The 20,040-nt window shown below is 42.5% G+C and overlaps 1 protein-coding gene across 3 annotated transcripts in view; it reads left to right on the top strand.

Moving 5' to 3' along the window:
• The window catches only part of LOC140205051 (hatching enzyme 1.2-like), a 109,922-nt gene that overhangs the window by 56,469 nt on the left and 33,413 nt on the right, over positions 1 to 20,040 (top strand). For all 3 annotated transcript variants that reach the window (XM_072272169.1, XM_072272168.1, XM_072272170.1), the window contains 2 exons: positions 17,460 to 17,587; positions 18,915 to 19,033. In XM_072272169.1, the coding sequence (XP_072128270.1) occupies positions 17,460 to 17,587; positions 18,915 to 19,033 (247 nt within the window). The remainder of the gene's footprint in view (positions 1 to 17,459; positions 17,588 to 18,914; positions 19,034 to 20,040) is intronic.

Genomic DNA, 20,040 nt, shown 5'->3' with positions numbered 1-20,040 from the left:
CGAGGACCATTGAAAGCTGCAGATTTTCCCCCAAGCCTCCTCTGAAAGTACCAACCCCGCTTCTTTCTCCCACTTCTCTTTAATATACAGTGTATTTACATTTTTAGCATGGGAGAGTGCATTATATAATCGAGAAACTGATTTACTAGGTATTGAACTGCAAGCCGAATTCAGAATCTTGAAAAATTCTAATTCTACTTTTGATAGGTCTGTATATCTACAACTCTGGTTAACATAGTCTCGTACTTGAAGGTACCTAAAAAAGTCATTATGTTCTAGGCCATGTTTGTCCTGCAGGAATTGGAAACTTTGTAATACTCTTTTATCTATAAATGAGAGGTAGGTTGTAAGACCTTTCTTTATCCATAGCTCAATTCTTTTATCTCCTCTGTTGGGAAGGAATTCGGTATCATATGCACACCATCTAAAGAGTTTTAACATGTTATTAATTCCACATGAATTAACCACCTTCTGCCATACTTTTAATGTAAGATTTATCCAACGGTTTATAAATTTCTCCAACTGGGCCATCAATCCTTTGTCAGCTATTGAGGCCTGTAGAGGAAAACTGTCAACTAATCCAAATTCTGTTTCCTTCCATCTAGCCTTATATTCCCTATTACACCAATATAACAGAGGGGTTATCTGTGAGGCATAAAAATAATTTCTCAGGCAAGGAAGAACCATACCTCCTCCTTCCTTCCCTAACTGTAAGGTGTTATATCGAATTCTAGGTTTCTTTCCTTGCCAAATGAAGCGGGAAATCCATTTGTCCCATTCCCTGAATTGACTATCATCCACCTCCACCGGTAAAGTACGGAAAAGATACAATAACCGAGGAAGAATATTCATTTTTATAATATTTATCCTTGAATTTAAACTTAAAAGGGGGATAAGATTCCATCTATGCATATCTGCTTTTATCTCTGAGATTAATGGCCCATAATTTACCTGTGACAGTGTTGAAAGATCCTTCGGCAGGGTTATTCCTAAATATTTTAATGATTTAGCTTCCCACTTAAGATCGTATGTATCCTGCAATTTTTTGGATGGTGTATAATTTGGGACATAACCTGCGTTTTCTTTACATTTATTTTATAACCTGATATTTTCCCAAAGTCATCCAACAGTGTAAACAATCCTATAAATGATTTTTCTGGTTCACTCAGATAGACCAAAACATCATCTGTGTATAACGCCACTTTCTGTTCAATCCCTGCCACCTTGATACCTTTTACGATTTCGCTCTGTCTTATTAGTTGGGCAAGCAGTTCAATATATAGCGCAAAAAGGAGAGGAGAAATTGGGCATCCCTGTCTAGTGCCTCTCTCTAAGATGAAGGAGTCAGAGAGGTCCCCATTTATCTTAATTCGGGCTGTAGGGCTGTCATATAGAGTCTGAATTACTTTAATAAACTTTTCTTGAAAGCCAAATCTTCCTAACACTCTGTATAGGAATGCCCAACTAACCGAATCAAAAGCTTTCTCAGCATCCAATCCTACTACCATTGTCTCTGTCTCGTTCTTATTAACCTGTTCTAATATGTGCAGAGTTCTCCTTCTGTTGTCCTGTGTTTGTCTTTGTTGAATAAATCCAGTCTGGTCTAAGTGGATTAGGCCAGGTAAAAGCTTTTCCAATCTGTGCGCTAATATAGATGTAAATAGTTTGTAATCTAAATTAAGAACACTAATTGGCCGATAATTGCCACATTCTAGTTTATCTTTACCCTCTTTAGGAATAACTGAAATAATCGCTTCTCTCCAGGAAGGTGGAGTTTCTCCTCTCTGCAAGATCCAATTAAAGGTGTTAAGTAGTAATGGGGCTAACTGTGTCTTCAGGGACTTGTACCACTCTGAGGTAAACCCATCAGAACCCGGGGACTTTCCAGCGTTTAACCTAGGGATGGCCACGTTCAGTTCTTTGACAGTTACTGGTTCTAATAAACTTTCATTTTGTAAATCTGTAAGTTTAGGTAGATCTAAAAAATTCAATACACTGTCTATATAGGGCTCGTTGGGGGCCCGGGGTTGGGAGTACAGCTCTCGATAATATGTTTCAAAACTCTCTTGAATTTTCCCTATTGTACTCTCCACAAGCTTTGTCTTTGGATTCTTTATTTTATGAATTGTATTGTCTGCTTGTTGTTTTCGTAATTTATATGCTAATAATCTAGCTGATTTACCTCCTACTTCATAATTCTTTTGTCTCAGGTAAAGAAAATTTCTTTGAGTTTCCAACGTATAAATATTGTCAATTTCACTTTGCAATTTCCTAATTTCCTGTTTTTGATTTGAATTACTTTTGTTGCTATCTACAACTTGAAGTTGTTTTAATTTTCCTTGAAGGTCTGCTAATTTTTGTGCATTGATTTTTTTCATGTGAGTGGTAATGGAAATAATTTTCCCTCTCAGTACAGCTTTCAATGTATCCCATAAGATCACTGGTGATGTTTCTCCCATGTCATTAAGGTCTAGATATTCTTTGATTTCTCCCCTTAATCTCTCCATTACTTTCGGGTTATTGAGTATATGTGAGTTTAGCCTCCATAGTGTTTTTCTCATTTTCCTTTCCAGGATTAGAGACATAGAGACTGGGCTACGATCCGACAGATCAATTGTTGCAATATTACAGTTTTTTATCCTGAGTCTATCTGTATTAAAGATAAAGAAATAGTCTATCCTTGAATAGGCTGAATGAGGGAAAGAGTAATATGTATAATCATTACTAGTAGGGTGTAATTCCCTCCAGACATCTATAATTCCCAACTCCTCCATCAATGAATTCACTTTCCGAGTCAGAGGTTTATTCTGAGTAACTATTCTTGAAGAATCTAATATAGGATTTAATCTAATATTAAAATCCCCTCCACAAATTACTACCCCTTGAGAACTGACCATTAGGTCAAAAATGTGTCTATAAAATGACCATTCACAACCTGGAGGAGCATAAACATTCAGCAATGTTATTTCTGTACCTTCTATTCTTCCTGTGATTTTTACGAACCGTCCTTCTTTGTCTCTAGTCTCTGAAATATGTTCATAATTAAGAGTACTTGATATTAAAGTAGCTACCCCTCTTTTGTGACTCAATTTATATGATGAATAAAATACATGCTTAAAGCCCATTCTTTTTAATTTTCCATGTTCAGATTGGCTCATATGTGTTTCCTGGAGGAAAGCTATTTGTGCCCTCTCTTTTTTCAATTTAGACATAATCTTATTTCTTTTAATTGGATTCAAAACCCCATTAACATTATAGGAAATTTTTTTTTACCAATTCAGTTTGCATTTTTCTCTAGTAGAAAAAAAACACTCTCCTTTTCTAACCAAACAGTAAGCAATCCCTTCTCAACAGTAAACCAAGACATATAACCACACCCTAGACATTTTTGAACGTGTAACATTTGAAAATTTTTCCCGACTTCCCACAGTGAGTCCTGAGCACCGACCCGCCTCAGTTCAGAGGGATAACCTCTATCTTCACCCTGTGTTAGAGGGCCCTCAGCAGTTTGAATAATCATAGAGAATTTTCTCCTATTTATGTCTCGACCAAATTGCTATCATTCAAGTTATTCCGCCTAGTTTATTTTCAGTTACCAGTTTTCATTTTACCTTTAAGTCCGATTTACTCTTTTCAGTCATTTCTCTTAATTAATCTGTGTTCTCTGTACATTCGCGTCTGAATATTTGCAGCTTTTCCTTGTAGTTTGACACTCTGGTTCGAGTGGAGCGTCCTCGCCCCACTAACTGCCACGACTTCTGCCAAATCCTCTCCAGTAGCGATTCCGGTTGGGTGATAACTTTAATAGGTAGTCCCCGGTCCGCCAGGTCCGACGTTGCCTCCTCCACCGTAGCGTAAGTTTCTGTCCCTTTGTCGTAAAAGACTCTCAGCCGAGCTGGGTACAGGGTCTGGAATCTGATGTTGTTTTCCTTCAGGACTCTCCGTGTTTCCGTATATTCCTTCCGTCTGGCAAGAATCCCCGGTGCATAGTCGTGGTCTAAACTGATTTTACAGTTGTTCCACATGAAACATTTCTTTTGCCATGCCCGTTTAAGCACCTCTTCCTTCGTTCTGTAACTGAGAAATCTGACCAGAATCGATCTGGGCTGGGCGCCTGCTGGAGGCTGTGGTGCCAATGCGCGGTGAGCTCTTTCTATCTGTAGATCTTTTGCAGCCGGTATATAAAGGTTCTGTCTAAGTAGCTTCTCCACGAAGGGAATCATCAATCCGGGTTTACCTTCAGTTCCTTCGGGAACTCCGTAGATCCTCACATTTTCCCTTCTTGAGCGGCCTTCTTGATCTATTAGTTTCCACTGGAGCTGGTCTTGTAGCTTCAGCATTTCTGCTATCACCTCCTCTGCGTTTTGTAGCTTCTCTTCAATTCCAACAATCCTCGCTTCGGCTTCATCTATCCGCGAGTTAGTTTTTACTATTTCTCCTTTAATATCTTCCAGCTGTTTGCTGTTATCTTGTCGGAACTCGCGAATCTCTCCGAGGATCAAAGACAGTCACCGATTCCTCCTCATTATCTCCGTCCTGGCTTGCCGTGGGGGAGCTAGGCCTGTCGCCTTGCTGCGTCTCTTTATGTTTATCAGCCTTCGGAGCGGACTTTTTAATCTTGTTCTTAGACATCATCCTTGCCCCTTTTATTAATATAGTTATGCAATATTAAGTATTTGTCTAAATTCGATTTTGGGGCAGTTTACCTTCTTTTTTGTCGAGAGTCCTTTTCCTTACGCCACCATTCCCTTGATGACCCGGAAGTCCCCTATCTCAATGTTTCAATCTCCCTTGACACTTCATTCAGTTGGTGACATTGCTGAGGAATCGGGTCATCCACGAAGGCGCACATCTTCCAAGCTGCTCCTGGAGATCCCAAAATGCAAACCGCTTGGCGAATTCCGAAGAGTAAGAATCCGCCATCTGTGAAGAATGTAGTTTGGGTGCAGCTGTTGATCATGGACTGACAGGGTCCCAGCCACCTTAAAAAAGGAAAAAGAGACATGACAACAGGAAATTTAAACTGTTTAGCAGATGAACTAGATTAAGTTGTTTCCCAGGTCCATAAAAACTTCTGATGTCATCTTTAGCTGATCTCAATTGTGAAGACAAACCTGAGATCATTATAAAAGATGAAGGAAGAAATTAGTTCTTAGTAAAATCTCTGAAAGCATTTCTCTGGCTAACAGTTATTTGGTGCTAATAACCAAGATGTGATGCACTGCTCCTGCTACATGGAATTAATTGGAAATTGGCGTATGTATGCTGCATTAGTAAACACTGTGTGCTATAGCTCACAATTGCTGAAGTTGGGTGATTTTAATTCTGGATTGGGAGATGCCATAGGCAGAATCATTTTCCATTTATTCTGTTGCTTGATTTCAGCAGGAAGTTGAGCTCATGTGGGGCAAATGTAAAGTTTGTTGGAGTGAGTTGAGGCAATACTGCAATATTAAGAAAAATAGTCACGGTACCAAACCATGTACTATGTACTGTGGCTATAAATAGTCCAACAAGTATAAACTGTTAACTCTTGCATATTAGTTGTTTCCTACCTTATGGTAACAGTACACTCCCCACTGAAGAATAGTGGTCAGCTCCTGGGTAGTAACAGTCTTTGCTAGGTGGGATCTCTACAAAATTGCAATATGTTCTCAGTCTCACCTCTTTGGTCTTGAGGTATACAAGTCTGCTTCCATGTGACATTATGCAGTGGTCTTGTTGAAGCAATATAAGACTCCATTGAAGAACAAAGGTTCTAATTTCTTTCGTATTACTTAATAGTAACAATCGCTTTTCCATCAGTTGCTATTTCATGGGCTAACTAATACTGGCTACCATAAGGGACACTGTACTTCTAAACCAGAAATGTTTGGATGTTATGATGTTCACCTGGATCCATGTAAAGTCCTGTAAGAGTTTGAAGATGATTTCCCCATTCTACTTAACATCATTCGTGTGGTGTTAAGCAGGCTCAGTAATGTACCAGGCATTTTCACATACACTCACCATAGCTTTTCTAATTTGTATCCTCTTGTGATCCTAATTCCATGTCATCCAGACAAAATTGAGGTGAATTTTCTTTCTGCAGGATTGACACATTAACTTTATAATTGATCAAGTCTAACTCTAGGCCACTTGTACTAGGTGTCCCACCACATGAGATGGATGCCTGTAACCTAGCCTGATTCATCATCATGATGTGTATATTTGAATGTGATGGTATCTGGAAGAACGCAAAAGCGTCTTCCTCTTTGCGTGGGAAATGAGGTTCAGGTGATAGTATCTTGAGTGTCTCTAGTCATCAGTCATGGCTTGGCTTCACGAACAAAGATTTAGGAAGGGGTCTGCCCACGTCTTCTGCAAGGCTCGCTGGTGGCTGACGAGGCCAATAGGGAATAGACAGATCCGGCCACAGCGGCTGCAAGGGAAATTCTGTTCTGGGTTTGGTGCTGCAGTGTCACAGTTCTTCCTCTTCCTTCTTTTATCCTCAATGCCAGCTCTGCGTGCGTTCTCGAATGAGGACACAGACTAGTGAATGGTGTGGCACCAGGCCTCTCGGTCGGAGGCTAGATTAGACCACCGGCGATGGTCAATGTGACAGGCACCAAGGGATTTCTTCAGAGAGTCCTTGTACCTCTTCTTTGGTGCCCCTCTGTCACGGTGGCCAGTGGAGAGTTTGCCATACAGCACAATCTTGGGCAGGTGACGATCCTCCTTCCTGAAGATGTGCCCTGCCCAGCGCAGCTGCGTCTTCAACAGCATGGCCTCAATGCTGGTGACCTCCACCTGTTTGAGGACTTCGATGTTGGTGACAAAGTCACTCCAGTGGATTTGAGGATGGTGCGGAGGCAGCGCTGGTGGAAACGCTCAAGGAGCCATAGGTGGTGACGGTTGGTGACCCACGACTCGGAGCCATACAGGAGGGTGGTCAGTACAACAGCTCTGTACCCGCTGATCTTTGTGCCTTTCTTCAAATGCTTGTTGTTCCAGACTCTTTTATACAGACTGCCAAAGGCTTTGCCAGTCTGTTGTCAATCTCTTTGTCGATCTTGGCATCTGATGAGATGGTGCACCCCAGGTAGCTGAACTGGTGGACTGTCTTCAGCTCTACCTCACCGATAGTGATGTGGGGACGGTGGTAATCTTCCTGAAGTGCAGGCTGATGGAGAACTTCTGTCTTCTTCAAGCTGACTTCGTATGGTGTACGGCTCTTTGCACCAGGTCCGGATTCCCTTTCTCAGTGCAGATGGTCAGGCAGTCTTCACAGACAAGGTGTCCATCCTGAACCGGTGGTCGGAACATTTTCAGACTCTCTTCAGCGCCAACTGCGTGGTCCAAGACTCAGCAATTCATCGCATCCCACAACAGCCAGAGAAAACAGAACTGGACAAGATTCCAACCCTAGAAGAGACAGTCAAGGCCATAGAGCAGCTGAAAAGTGGCAAGGCAGCGGGGGTTGATGGAATCCCACCTGAGATTTGGAAGCATGGGGGCCCAGCGTTACACACCAAACTCCACAAGTGCTTTGTCTGCTGCTGGGAACAAGGTAAACTACCACAGGACCTCCGTGAGGCAGTCATCATTGCCCTGTATAAGAACAAGGGGGAGAAGTCCGACTGCTCCAATTACCGGGGGATAACTCTTCTCTCTTTCGCAGGAAAAATCCTCGCAAGAGTACTCCTGGACAGAATGGTGCCCATCATTGCAGAAGAACACCTCCCAGAGAGCCAGTGTGGCTTCAGAGCCAACAGGAGCACCACCGACATGGTATTTGTTCTCAGGCAGCTCTAAGAGAAATGTGGGGAACAGAACAAGGGATTGTACGTGATGTTTGTTGACCTTACCAAAGCGTTCAACGCTGTGAACAGGGAAGATCTGTGGCAAATCATGGAATGACTGGGATGCTCCCCCGAAGTTCCTCAGCATGATCATCCAGCTACATGAAGATCAGAGTGGCCAAGTCAGACACAACAACAATCTTTCAGAACCCTTCCCAATAGGCAACGGAGTAAAGCAAGGCTGCGTCCTCACGCCGACTCTCTTCGCCATCTTCTTCAGCATGATGCTCGAAACAGTCCCACACCAAGACATTGGAGCAACTCATCCAAGAGCTACTCTTCGCCGATGATGCTGCCCTTGTTGCCCACACAGAGACAGCCCTGCAGCGTATAACATCCTGCTTCGCAGAGGCTGCCAAGCTCTTCGGACTCTAGTGATACTCAAAATAAACAGCATGTTGCTTTTGGAAGTATTGATTAGCAGGAATGCCAATAGATATGCTGATGTAAATAAATAAAACATACACTAAATATGTACTCCTTATTTACATCCATGGCAGCCTCCGCTGTAATGGGATGATGGCTTGTGTCACCCTAATGTCCATAAGGAACTGGACTGAAAGGGTGTCCTTGTAATTTATCAGGGAAGATACCTCTTATATTCAATTTATTCGGCAACGGCAGTATACAGAGTGCAGTTATGATTGTGTATGTGATGTCAGCTTTGAATTGGCATTATTGTTGAATAGGTAAGGTGCTGAAGAGTGTAGAAAGGCATCTACAGAAAACACTTCCATAATGGGATTGTTATGTTTAATGTGTTCTGTAAGCTGTAAGATTTGGTGAGAAATCCTAAATTGGTGAGAATTGCAAGCGATAAATTGATGCAATAGTAGAAAGCACGTGTGTATTTAGGCCTTTGAGACACGCTGCCGTTCTGTCTATTTTATGGCTGTATTTGAGGTAGAAATTGTTTAAGTTGTATAACACAGTGAGGCCTAACTTGGAATATTTTGTGCAGTTCTGATTATCCACCTGTTGTTTTAAACTGACAGGTTATATGGTGACCAACTAGTCATCTGGCAGAACAGGCCCTCACCCACACCAATTTCTCCTTAGGCTCCTCCAACTTTGTCCACCTCAAGGGGGTAGCCATGGGTTAATGCTTCAAGCCTTCAATGGTAATAATGCTCCCCAACTCTTTCTATGCTCCATTGTCAACTGCATTGGTGCTGCTTCATGCACCCAAGCTGAGCTTGTCAATTTCATCAACTTTGCCTCCAGCTTCCATCCTGCAGTTAAATTCACTTGTTCCATTTCTGGCATCTCTCTCCCTTTTCTCAATCTCTCTGTCAGCATTGCTGGAGACAAACTGTCATTGTTTATAAACTTAGTCATTCCCATGGCTGCCTTGACTATCTCTTCCCACCCTGTATCCTGTAAAAATGCTACTCCCTTTTATCAGTTCATTCGTCTCTGCGGCATCTGTTCCCAAAATGGGGCTTCCCTTTCCAGGAAATCAGAGGTGTCCCCCTTTTTCAAAGAATGGTGCTTCTCTTCCTCCAGCATTGATGCTGCCCTTACCCGCAACTCCTCTATTTCCCGGATATCCGTGCTCACCCCACCTTCCTGCCACCTTAACAGGGAAAGAGTTTCTCGTCCTCATCTACCACCCATGAGCCTCTGCATCCAACACATCAGTCTCTGCAACAACTACCATCTTCTATGGGATCCTACCACTAAACACATCTTTACCTACCCCCTCCTGTCCTCTACAGGGATTGCTCACTCTGAGCTTCCTCTGTCCGTTTGTCCCTCCTAACTAATCTCCCTCCTGGCACTTATCCCTACAAGCAACAGAAATGCTGCACCTGTCCATTGTCCTCCTCCCTCACCTCTGTTCAGGGCCCCAACAGTTCTTCTAGGTGAAGCAACACGTCAAAGACGAATCTGTTGGGTCACCTGTTGTATCCGATGCTCTTGATGTGGCATCCTGTACATTGGTGCAACCCGACGTAAATATAGGGTTCACTTTGAGTATTCCACTCCATCTACCAAAAGCAGAATTACCCAGTGGATAACCATTTTAATTTCAATCCTCATTCCCCTTTTGACATGTTCTGAGAGGCGGGACTGCGCAGGCATGTGACGTCGGGCAGTGCAGCGCTTCAGATTTAAAAGGGCAGACATCCTGCTTTGGGTTTGATTCGAAGAAGGAGTCTGAGAGTCTGAGTGGCAGTGCCGAGAAAGACATTTTTGAAAGTTTCGTTATTTTTTTTTCTCCAACGGCGTTCTGAGAGGCGGGACTGCGCAGGCGTGTGACGTCGGGCTGTGCAGTGCGGCAGATTTAAAAGGAACAGAGCCTCATAGAGCGGGCAGCATAGTTTGCGGGCGGCGGAGTGAGCCGGGAGCAGAGTGAAGACTTAAGGGCTTCAGCGCAACGGGCTTAGGCGGAAACAGGCGAGGAAGGTTTGGCATTCATTTTCTGTTGTTATTTGAGGAGGGGGCAGTATGAGTGTGAGGGCAGTTTGCTGTTCTCGGTGTCAGATGTGGGAGGCCCTGGAGTCTCCAAGCCTCCCGGACGTCTACATCTGCGCCAAGTGCATCAAGATGCAGCTCCTAAGGGACCGCGTTACGGAACTGGAGCTGCAGCTCGATGACCTTCTGGTCAGGGAGAGTGAGGAGGTGATAGAGAGGAGTTGCAGGCAGGTGGTCACGCCGGGGCCACGGGAGGCAGACAAGTGGGTCACGGTTAGGAGGGGGAAGGGGAAAGGTCAGGTAATAGGGAGTACCCCGGTGGCTGTGCCCCTTAACAACAGGTACTCCTGTTTGAGTACTGTTGGGGGGGACAGCTTACCCGGGGGAAGCGACAGTGGCCGTGCCTCCGGCACAGAGTCTGGCCCTGTAGCTCAGAAGGGTAGGGCAAGGAAGAGGAGGGCAGTTGTGATAGGGGACTCGATAGTAAGGGGGTCAGATAGGCGATTCTGTGGACGCAGTCCAGAGACCCGAATGGTAGTTTGCCTCCCTGGTGCCAGGGTCCGGGATATTTCTGATCGTGTCCAAGATATCCTGAAGTGGGAGGGTGAGGAGCCAGAGGTCGTGGTACATATAGGTACCAATGATATAGGTAGGAAAAGGGATGAGGTCCTGAAAGGAGAATATAGGGAGCTAGGAAGGGAGTTGAGAAAAAGGACCGCAAAGGTAGTAATCTCGGGATTACTGCCTGTGCCACGCGACAGTGAGAGTAAGAATGCGATGAGGTGGAGGATAAATGCATGGCTGAGGGATTGGAGCAGGGGGCAGGGATTCAAGTTTTTGGATCATTGGGACCTCTTTTGGCGCAGGTGTGACCTGTACAAAAAGGACGGGTTACACTTGAATCCTAGGGGGACCAATATCCTGGCAGGGAGATTAGCGGGGGCTACTGAGGTGACTTTAAACTAGAATGGTTGGGGAGTGGGAATCAATTAAAGAGGCTAGGCGTGAGGAGATTAGTTCACAACAGGGGGATGGGAACCAGTGCAGAGAAACAGAGGGGTGTAAAGTGAGGGTAGAAGCAAAAAGTACTAAGGAGAAAAGTAAAAGTGGCAGGCCGACAAATCCAGGGCAAGCATTAAAAAGGGCCACTTTTCAGCATAATTGTATAATGCTAAGAGAGTTGTAAAAGAGCACCTGAAGGCTTTGTGTGTCAATGCAAGGAGCATTCGTAATAAGGTGGATGAATTGAAAGTGCAGATTGTTATTAATGATTATGATATAGTTGGGATCACAGAGACATGGCTCCAGGGTGACCAGGGATGGGAGCTCAACGTTCAGGGATATTCAATATTCAGGAGGGATAGACATGAAGGAAGGGGAGATGGGGTGGCGTTGCTGGTTAAAGAAGAGATTAACGCAATAGAAAGGAAGGACATAAGCCGGGAAGATGTGGAATCGATATGGGTAGAGCTGCGTAACACTAAGGGGCAGAAGACGCTGGTGGGAGTTGTGTACAGGCCACCTAACAGTAGTAGTGAGGTCGGAGATGGTATTAAACAGAAAATTAGAAATGTGTGCAATAAAGGAACAGCAGTTATAATGGGTGACTTCAATCTACATGTAGATTGGGTGAACCAAATTGGTAAAGGTGCTGAGGAAGAGGATTTCTTGGAATGTATGCGGGATGGTTTTTTGAACCAACGTGTCGAGGAACCAACTAGAGAGCAGGCTATTCTGGACTGGGTTTTGAGCAATGAGGAAGGGTTAATTAGCAATCTTGTCGTGAGAGGCCCCTTGGGTAAGAGTGACCATAATATGGTAGAATTCTTCATTAAGATGGAGAGTGACAGAGTTAATTCAGAAACAAAGGTTCTGAACTTAAAGAGGGGTAACTTTGAAGGTATGAGATGTGAATTAGCTAAGATAGACTGGCAAATGACACTGAAAGGATTGACGGTGGATATGCAATGGCAAGCATTTAAAGGTTGCATGGATGAACTACAACAAATGTTCATCCCAGTTTGGCAAAAGAATAAATCAAGGAAGGTAGTGCACCCATGGCTGACAAGAGAAATTAGGGATAGTATCAATTCCAAAGAAGAAGCATACAAATTAGCCAGAGAAAGTGGCTCACCTGAGGACTGGGAGAAATTCAGAGTTCAGCAGAGGAGGACAAAGGGCTTAATTAGGAAGGGGAAAAAGATTATGAGAGAAAACTGGCAGGGAACATAAAAACGGACTGTAAAAGCTTTTATAGATATGTAAAAAGGAAAAGACTGGTAAAGACAAATGTAGGTCCCCTGCAGACAGAAACAGGTGAATTGATTATGGGGAGCAAGGACATGGCAGACCAATTGAATAATTACTTTGGTTCTGTCTTCACTAAGGAGGACATAAATAATCTTCCAGAAATAGTAAGGGACAGAGGGTCCAGTGAGATGGAGGAACTGAGCGAAATACATGTTAATAGGGAAGTGGTGTTAGGTAAATTGAAGGGATTGAAGGCAGATAAATCCCCAGGGCCAGATGGTCTGCATCCTAGAGTGCTTAAGGAAGTAGCCCAAGAAGTAGTGGATGCATTAGTGATAATTTTTCAAAACTCGTTAGATTCTGGACTAGTTCCTGAGGATTGGAGGGTGGCTGATGTAACTCTACTTTTTAAAAAAGGAGGGAGAGAAACCGGGGAATTATAGACCTGTTAGCCTAACGTCGGTGGTGGGGAAACTGCTGGAGTCAGTTATCAAGGATGTGATAACAGCACATTTGGAAAGCGGTGAAATGATCGGACAAAGTCAGCATGGATTTGTGAAAGGAAGATCATGTCTGACGAATCTCATAGAATTTTTTGAGGATGTAACTAGTAGAGTGGATAGGGGAGAACCAGTGGATGTGGTATATTTGGATTTTCAAAAGGCTTTTGACAAGGTCCCACACAGGAGATTAGTGTGCAAACTTAAAGCACATGGTATTGGGGGTAAGGTATTGGTGTGGGTGGAGAATTGGTTAGCAGACAGGAAGCAAAGAGTGGGAATAAACGGGACCTTTTCAGAATGGCAGGCGGTGACTAGTGGGGTACCGCAAGGCTCAGTGCTGGGTCCCCAGTTGTTTACAATATATATTAATGACCTGGATGAGGGAATTAAATGCAGCATCTCCAAGTTTGCGGATGACACGAAGCTGGGTGGCAGTGTTAGCTGTGAGGAGGATGCAGGGTGACTTGGATAGGTTGGGTGAGTGGGCAAATTCATGGCAGATGCAATTTAATGTGGATAAATGTGAAGTTATCCACTTTGGTGGCAAAAATAGGAAAACAGATTATTATCTGAATGGTGGCCGATTAGGAAAAGGGGAGGTGCAACGAGACCTGGGTGTCATTATACACCAGTCATTGAAAGTGGGCATGCAGGTACAGCAGGCGGTGAAAAAGGCGAATTGTATGCTGGCATTTATAGCGAGAGGATTCGAGTACAGGAGCAGGGAGGTACTACTGCAGTTGTACAAGGCCTTGGTGAGACCACACCTGGAGTATTGTGTGCAGTTTTGGTCCCCAATCTGAGGAAAGACACCCTTGCCATAGAGGGAGTACAAAGAAGGTTCACCAGATTGATTCCTGGGATGGCAGGACTTTCATATGAAGAAAGACTGGATGAACTGGGCTTGTACTCGTTGGAATTTAGAAGATTGAGGGGGGATCTGATTGAAATGTATAAGATCCTAAAGGGATTGGACAGGCTAGATGCAGGAAGATTGTTCCCGATGTTGGGGAAGTCCGGAACGAGGGGCCACAGTTTGAGGATAGAGGGGAAGCCTTTTAGGACCGAGATGAGGAAAAACTTCTTCACACAGAGAGTGGTGAATCTGTGGAATTCTCTGCCACAGGAAACAGTTGAGGCCAGTTCATTGGCTATATTTAAGAGGGAATTAGATATGGCCCTTGTGGCTACGGGGGTCAGGGGGTATGGAGGGAAGGCTGGGGCGGGGTTCTGAGTTGGATGATCAGCCATGATCATAATAAATGGTGGTGCAGGCTTGAAGGGCCGAATGGCCTACTCCTGCACCTATTTTCTATGTTTCTATGTTGGTTCATGCTGCATCTTCTGCCATAAAGAGGCCACTCTCAGGGTGGAGCGGCAACGCCTTGTATTCTGTCTGGGTAGCCTCCAACCTAATGGCATGAATATCAATTTCTCCCTCTGATACTTATTTATAGTTTTTCCCTCTCTCTCCCTTCCCTTTTCTTCTATTTCTTCTTGCCTCTGACCTTGCCCAGTGCCCCTCCTTCCCCCTTTCTCATGGTCCACTCTCCTCTTCTGTCAGATTCCTCCTTCTTCAGCCCTTCACCTTCTCCACCTAACTGGCTTCACCTTCTAACTTGTCCTCCTTCTCTCCACCCCCCCCCCCAACATTTTTATCCTGGCATCTTCCCCCTTTTCAGTGCTAATGAAGGGTCTTGGTCCAAAGCGTCGACTTTATATTCATTTCCATAGATGCTGCCTCACCTACTGATTTCCTCCAGAATTTTGTGTTTGTTGTTCTGGTCATCCGGCAGATGGGTTAAAGATCAACTAACTGCACAGAGTATAGGACAAGTATGTTGCAATTAGAAGGAATGAGAAGGGTGACGAGGGGTGACAAGGTAAGAGAACCTTGGATATTGAGGAAGGTGATGAAGTTATGCAGAAGGAAAAGGAAAAAGTTTAGGAAACTAGATCAAACACAGCCCTTGACAATTATAAAGAAACCAGAAAGAACTCAAAGGAATTAGGAAAGCCAAGAGGGATGATGAAAAATTCATGGATTAAAGAGAATCCCAATATATTCTATACATAGATGAAGAGCAAAAGGGTAACTAGGGAGAGAGAGTAGGACTACTCAAGGATAAAGGGGGGAACATTTGCTTGGATGCAATGAATGTGGATGAGGTCCTAAATGAGTACTTTACATCCATATTTACTAAGAAGGACGTGGAGGATAGGCCGATCATTTCTGAGTATATTAATATGCTAGGGTATTTCAAGCTAAAGGAGGAGTTAGTGTTAGGTCTCTTATAGAGCTTTAAGGTGGATTAGTTCCCAGGCTAATAGGTTATTGAGAGAGGCAAGAGATGAGATTGCTAGGGTCTTGAGCAATATCTTCGTGTCCTCTCTAACCACAGGCGAGGTCTCGGGGGCTGGCAAGAAACTAATGTTATTCAAGAAGGGAACCAGGATAATCCTGGAAACTATAGACTGGTGAGTCTCATGTCAGTGGTAGGGAAGTTACTGGAGAGAATTCTTAGGGATAGAATTTGATAATCTTGTAGTTAACAGTTGGCAGGTATGATGTTGTGGGCATTAGTGAGTCATGGCAGAAAGAAGATCATAGTTGGGAGCTTAACATACAAGGATTGAAAGGACAGTGTGATAGGCAGAGGGTGAAGTGGCTGTGTTGGTAAAAATAAAATAAAATCCTTGGAAAGAGCCAACATAGGATTGGAAGATGTAGAATCCTTGTGGGTAAGAATTAAGAAATTGCAAGGGTAAAGAAAAACCCTAATGGGAGTAATATACAGGCCTCTGAACAGTGGCGAGGTTGTGGGGTACAATTTACAAGAGGAGATAGAAAAGGAATGTGGAAAGTAATGTAAAAAAAGCCAATTTTACAATAGTCATGAAGGATTCCAATATGCAGGTTAATTGGAAAAAATCAGGTTGGTGATGGATCTCAGGAAAAAGAATTTGTAGAAAGCCTACGAGATGACTTTTTAGAGCAGCTTGTGATTGAGTCTACTAGGCAATTGTGGATTGGGTGTTGCGTAATGAACCAAATTTGATTTAGGGAGCTTAAGGTAAAAGAACCCCAAGGAGATAGTGATCTTAAAACGAAAGAATTCACCCTGCAGTTTGAGAGGGAGAACCTGAAATTAAAGGCATCAGTATTACAGTGGAGTAAAAGGAATTACAGAGACTTGAGAGAGGAACTGGCCAAAATTGATTGGAAGACAACACTGACAGGGATGACAGTCGAACCGCAATAACTGATAAGTTCTTGATTACTAAGTGTATTAAGGGTCAAGAGAACAGATTTCAGAAGAATATTAAATCAGCCATGATGGAATGGTGAAGCAGACTTGATGGGCTGAATGGCCTATTTTCTAATACTCTATATTTTATGGTCTACCACACTGACTTGTCTCATTAAGCTAGTGTTGAATCCAGTTTACTACTTCATTCTGAATTCCAAGTGACTGAACATTTTGCACCAGCCTCACATGTGAGACTTTGTCAAAGGTCTATGTAGATAATGTCTACAGTCTTCATCAACTTTCCTGCTGCCCTCCTCGAAAATATACAATTGATTAAATATAACCTACCACACGCAAAGCCATGTTGACTATCCCTAGAGGAGTTGCTTGACTATCCCTAATGAGGACCTTTCTATTCCAATACTTATACAGTGTATCTGGTCCTTCAGTATACCTGCCAATAATTCACCTACTGCAGACATTGGGCCTATAATTTTCTGGCTATCCTGCAGCACTTGTGACTAAGAATGTTTTAAATACTTCTGCCAAGGCACCTCTGATTTTTGCATCAGATTCCCACAAGATCCAAGGAGAATAGCTTGTCAGGCCTTGGAGACTTATCCACCCTAATTTGCCTCAGATTTTTCTGTGGGGGTTCGTATATGTTCCATAACCTCACTACTGTTTTGCCTCAATTCTATTGACTCTGTGTCCACCTCACAAGTAAATACCCCCCCGCCATTTCTTCTGGTTCCATGCATAGATGACCACACTGATTTTCCAGGGAACCAGTTTTGTCCCTTGCTATCATTTTGGTCTTAATACTATATTTGTAGAAGCCCTTGGGATTCTACTTCACCTTGTCTGCTACAGCAACCTAAAGCCTTCTTTTAGCCCTTCTGATTTCCCTTTCAAGTGTTCTCTTGCATTTCATATACACCTCAAACCCCTCATTTCTTCCTTGCCTATGATTGTTGTGCATTCTCCTCTTAATCCGTATTCCTCAAGGACCAAGCAACGCATAAGTGTGCATTATTCACCACCCGGATGACCAAGGCATCCTTGCTCAATTGTCAACTCTGTTAAATGAAATGAAAAGATTAAGTCATGTTTTGCTACACTGTTTGCTATTTCTAATTTGGGAACTTAGTACCATTCTATTTAAAAAAGAGAATTAATTATTTTGTTTAATTTAGGTATACTTTTTCCAAAAGTCCTGGCTTACCAACCATTGTGCCAAAACTAGATCCAAATGTATATCTTGGACAATTGATGGGACTTTCTGAAACAGATATTTTGAAGATAAACAAGCTATATGAGTGTAGTAAGTATAAAATAATAACTTATTATTTTTGAAATTTTGTTTCTTTAACACTTGCTGACTATAAACATGTGCTGCAACCTAAAATAAGGAAACCAGCTGATTCTAGAAGCTGATATGTTTTCGAGTCAGAGAGTGGACATTTTGGCCCACTAAGTCACTGACAAGCATAAACTATGTACACTAATATAGAATAACATTAAAAAAAAATTCTAACCTTCACATCAACTCCCCACAGAGTCTATCACTCATCTGCACACTAAGGATGAGGCATTTATAGAGGCAATTTACCTACCAGCCTACATGCCTTTGGGATGTGGGAGGAAGCCAGAGTACCTGGAGAAAACCCATACGATTACTGGGAGAACATGCAAACTTCACACAGACAAAAACAAGATCCAGATTGAATTTGGGTTCCTGGTTTTATGAAGCAGCAATTCTACTAGCTGCATTACTTTGCCACCTTTGATCGGCACTTTCCTGGTCTTGTAGGCAAGAGAATGAGACTGAAAAGATTGTTGTGTTAAGAGTTGTGGCATAATTCATGCAATAAATGGATTCCTGCTTTGCTGTAACACTTCTATGGTTGCAACTTCATGTGAGCTTAATGTTTTGTTGGGATGTCATTTCATTTAACAACAACTTCTTCGCATCAGGTTCTTGAATCCACCTGGCAAACCTTAACACTACCTGGGATCGATATCTCACTCTTGCACACATTTTCTCTCTCTTGCACACATTTTCTCTTTCTCCCTCACTTTCTTCTCCCCCCCCCCCCCCCCCCGGGTCATTGTATATTTTGTTGTAAGTTAGATATAATTTATGGTAATCTGTTTATGTTGTGTTTGTTTTTACTTTGTTCGGTATTGTGCTGTTGCTACCAAAAGCTAATTGTACGCATGTGTATGTATGTCTATGAAATCAATAAACTTGAATCTGAACACAGCTTACAAGGTCATTTGGGTTATATTGCTTTCTGCATTTTCTAGTTTTAAACAACTATTTGCAATTTTGCTCCCCCCACCCCCATCACTGGATCCATATAAAAATGAGCTGCTCACAGTAGGCAAATCATTTTAATAGTTTGTAAAGAATTCAGTGGTAACCTAGCTATTTGTTTAACTTCATCCAGAATTAGAAACATTGACTGATGTGCCTTTTGACATACGGACTATAAACAAGTAATCAAACATCCTCATTTGGGTATACTGATTCATATAAATAGTATAGATAGAATACTTCCTTAACAGAATAACGTCCTCTTATGTAGTATATAAACATATTTTGTTTTATATTTGTAGCTACGTTTATGTTTTAATTAATTTTTCAGAAACATGTGGAAATCTACTTACTGAAAATTATAGATATTTCACTTCTCCAAATTTTCCAAACTTTTATCCTGATCACGCCAACTGCAAGTGGATGATCCGGGCACCCTGGCATCATAAGGTGTGTGGTAACTGCATAAGAAATATAAACAAAAATAACATAAATCATCTTCAGGAAATGGCGAAGTTAAAGAAAGTAGGACATTCCCGTGAAAGGCATTTTATTTTTTAATCAATGAAAGCAATCAAGTGTCATTTTCCTAATTTAAACAGTTTTTAGTAATTTAGCTGCCCAGCTTGTCAGCATACGTTGTACAGCCCTACCTATTATCAATTTTATGTGATCAATAAGTCCCTAATCATTATATATTTAATGGTACTAACCCAAAGTACATTAAGATTTAAGGCTAGGATTTTGCAGGAAAATACTGTCGAAAGTCCCGATATTCTGCACATCTGAATGTAGGAATCCTGCTGTTGGTGTCAAGTGGTCATGTGTCAGGTGGTCACTGTGGGTAGACGACTGCATTCTGATTTTAATCTAATGAAATTTGATGTAGGAGTTAGAACTTTAATCTGCCAGTGATATTTGCATAAATAAGTGCAAGGCATCAGGAGGCAAATCTGATCTTTTGGTTTGAATGGATGGGAATGACTAAGACCTTTGGGAAGTGGTAATATGGATGTAACAAGTATTTAAACCTCCAATGGATTGTTAATTCAAATTTGTAAAAGCACTTAAAGGTGCATGCAGATATTTAAATCTATTTTGCAGATCATTTGGAATATTTTGTTTCTGATCTTTTAAATGATATTGAATATTTCTGAACATGCAGAACACAGTTATGCTACTCACATCATTGTGAGTCAGACTCTATGATTGATCCTGATGAATATATTTAAGTATGAACGTAGAGGATAGGAACAGGCTATTTAGCCCATAATGTTGTGCTGAACCATCTAAAAAGCAAATCAAAAACACCCAAACATTAATCCCTCCTACCTACACCACGGCCATTTCCGTTCATCTTCCTTACATCCATGTGTCTATCGAAACGTCTCTCCGTATTTGCTTCAACCACCAAACCAGGCAGCGTATCGTAGGCATCCATGACTCTGAGTAAAAAA

The sequence above is a fragment of the Mobula birostris genome, chromosome 11, assembly GCF_030028105.1.
Source record: "Mobula birostris isolate sMobBir1 chromosome 11, sMobBir1.hap1, whole genome shotgun sequence".
NCBI lineage: Eukaryota > Metazoa > Chordata > Chondrichthyes > Myliobatiformes > Myliobatidae > Mobula > Mobula birostris.
The sequence above is the reverse complement of the archived record's forward strand: the minus strand, read 5'-3'. Positions and strand labels throughout refer to the sequence as shown.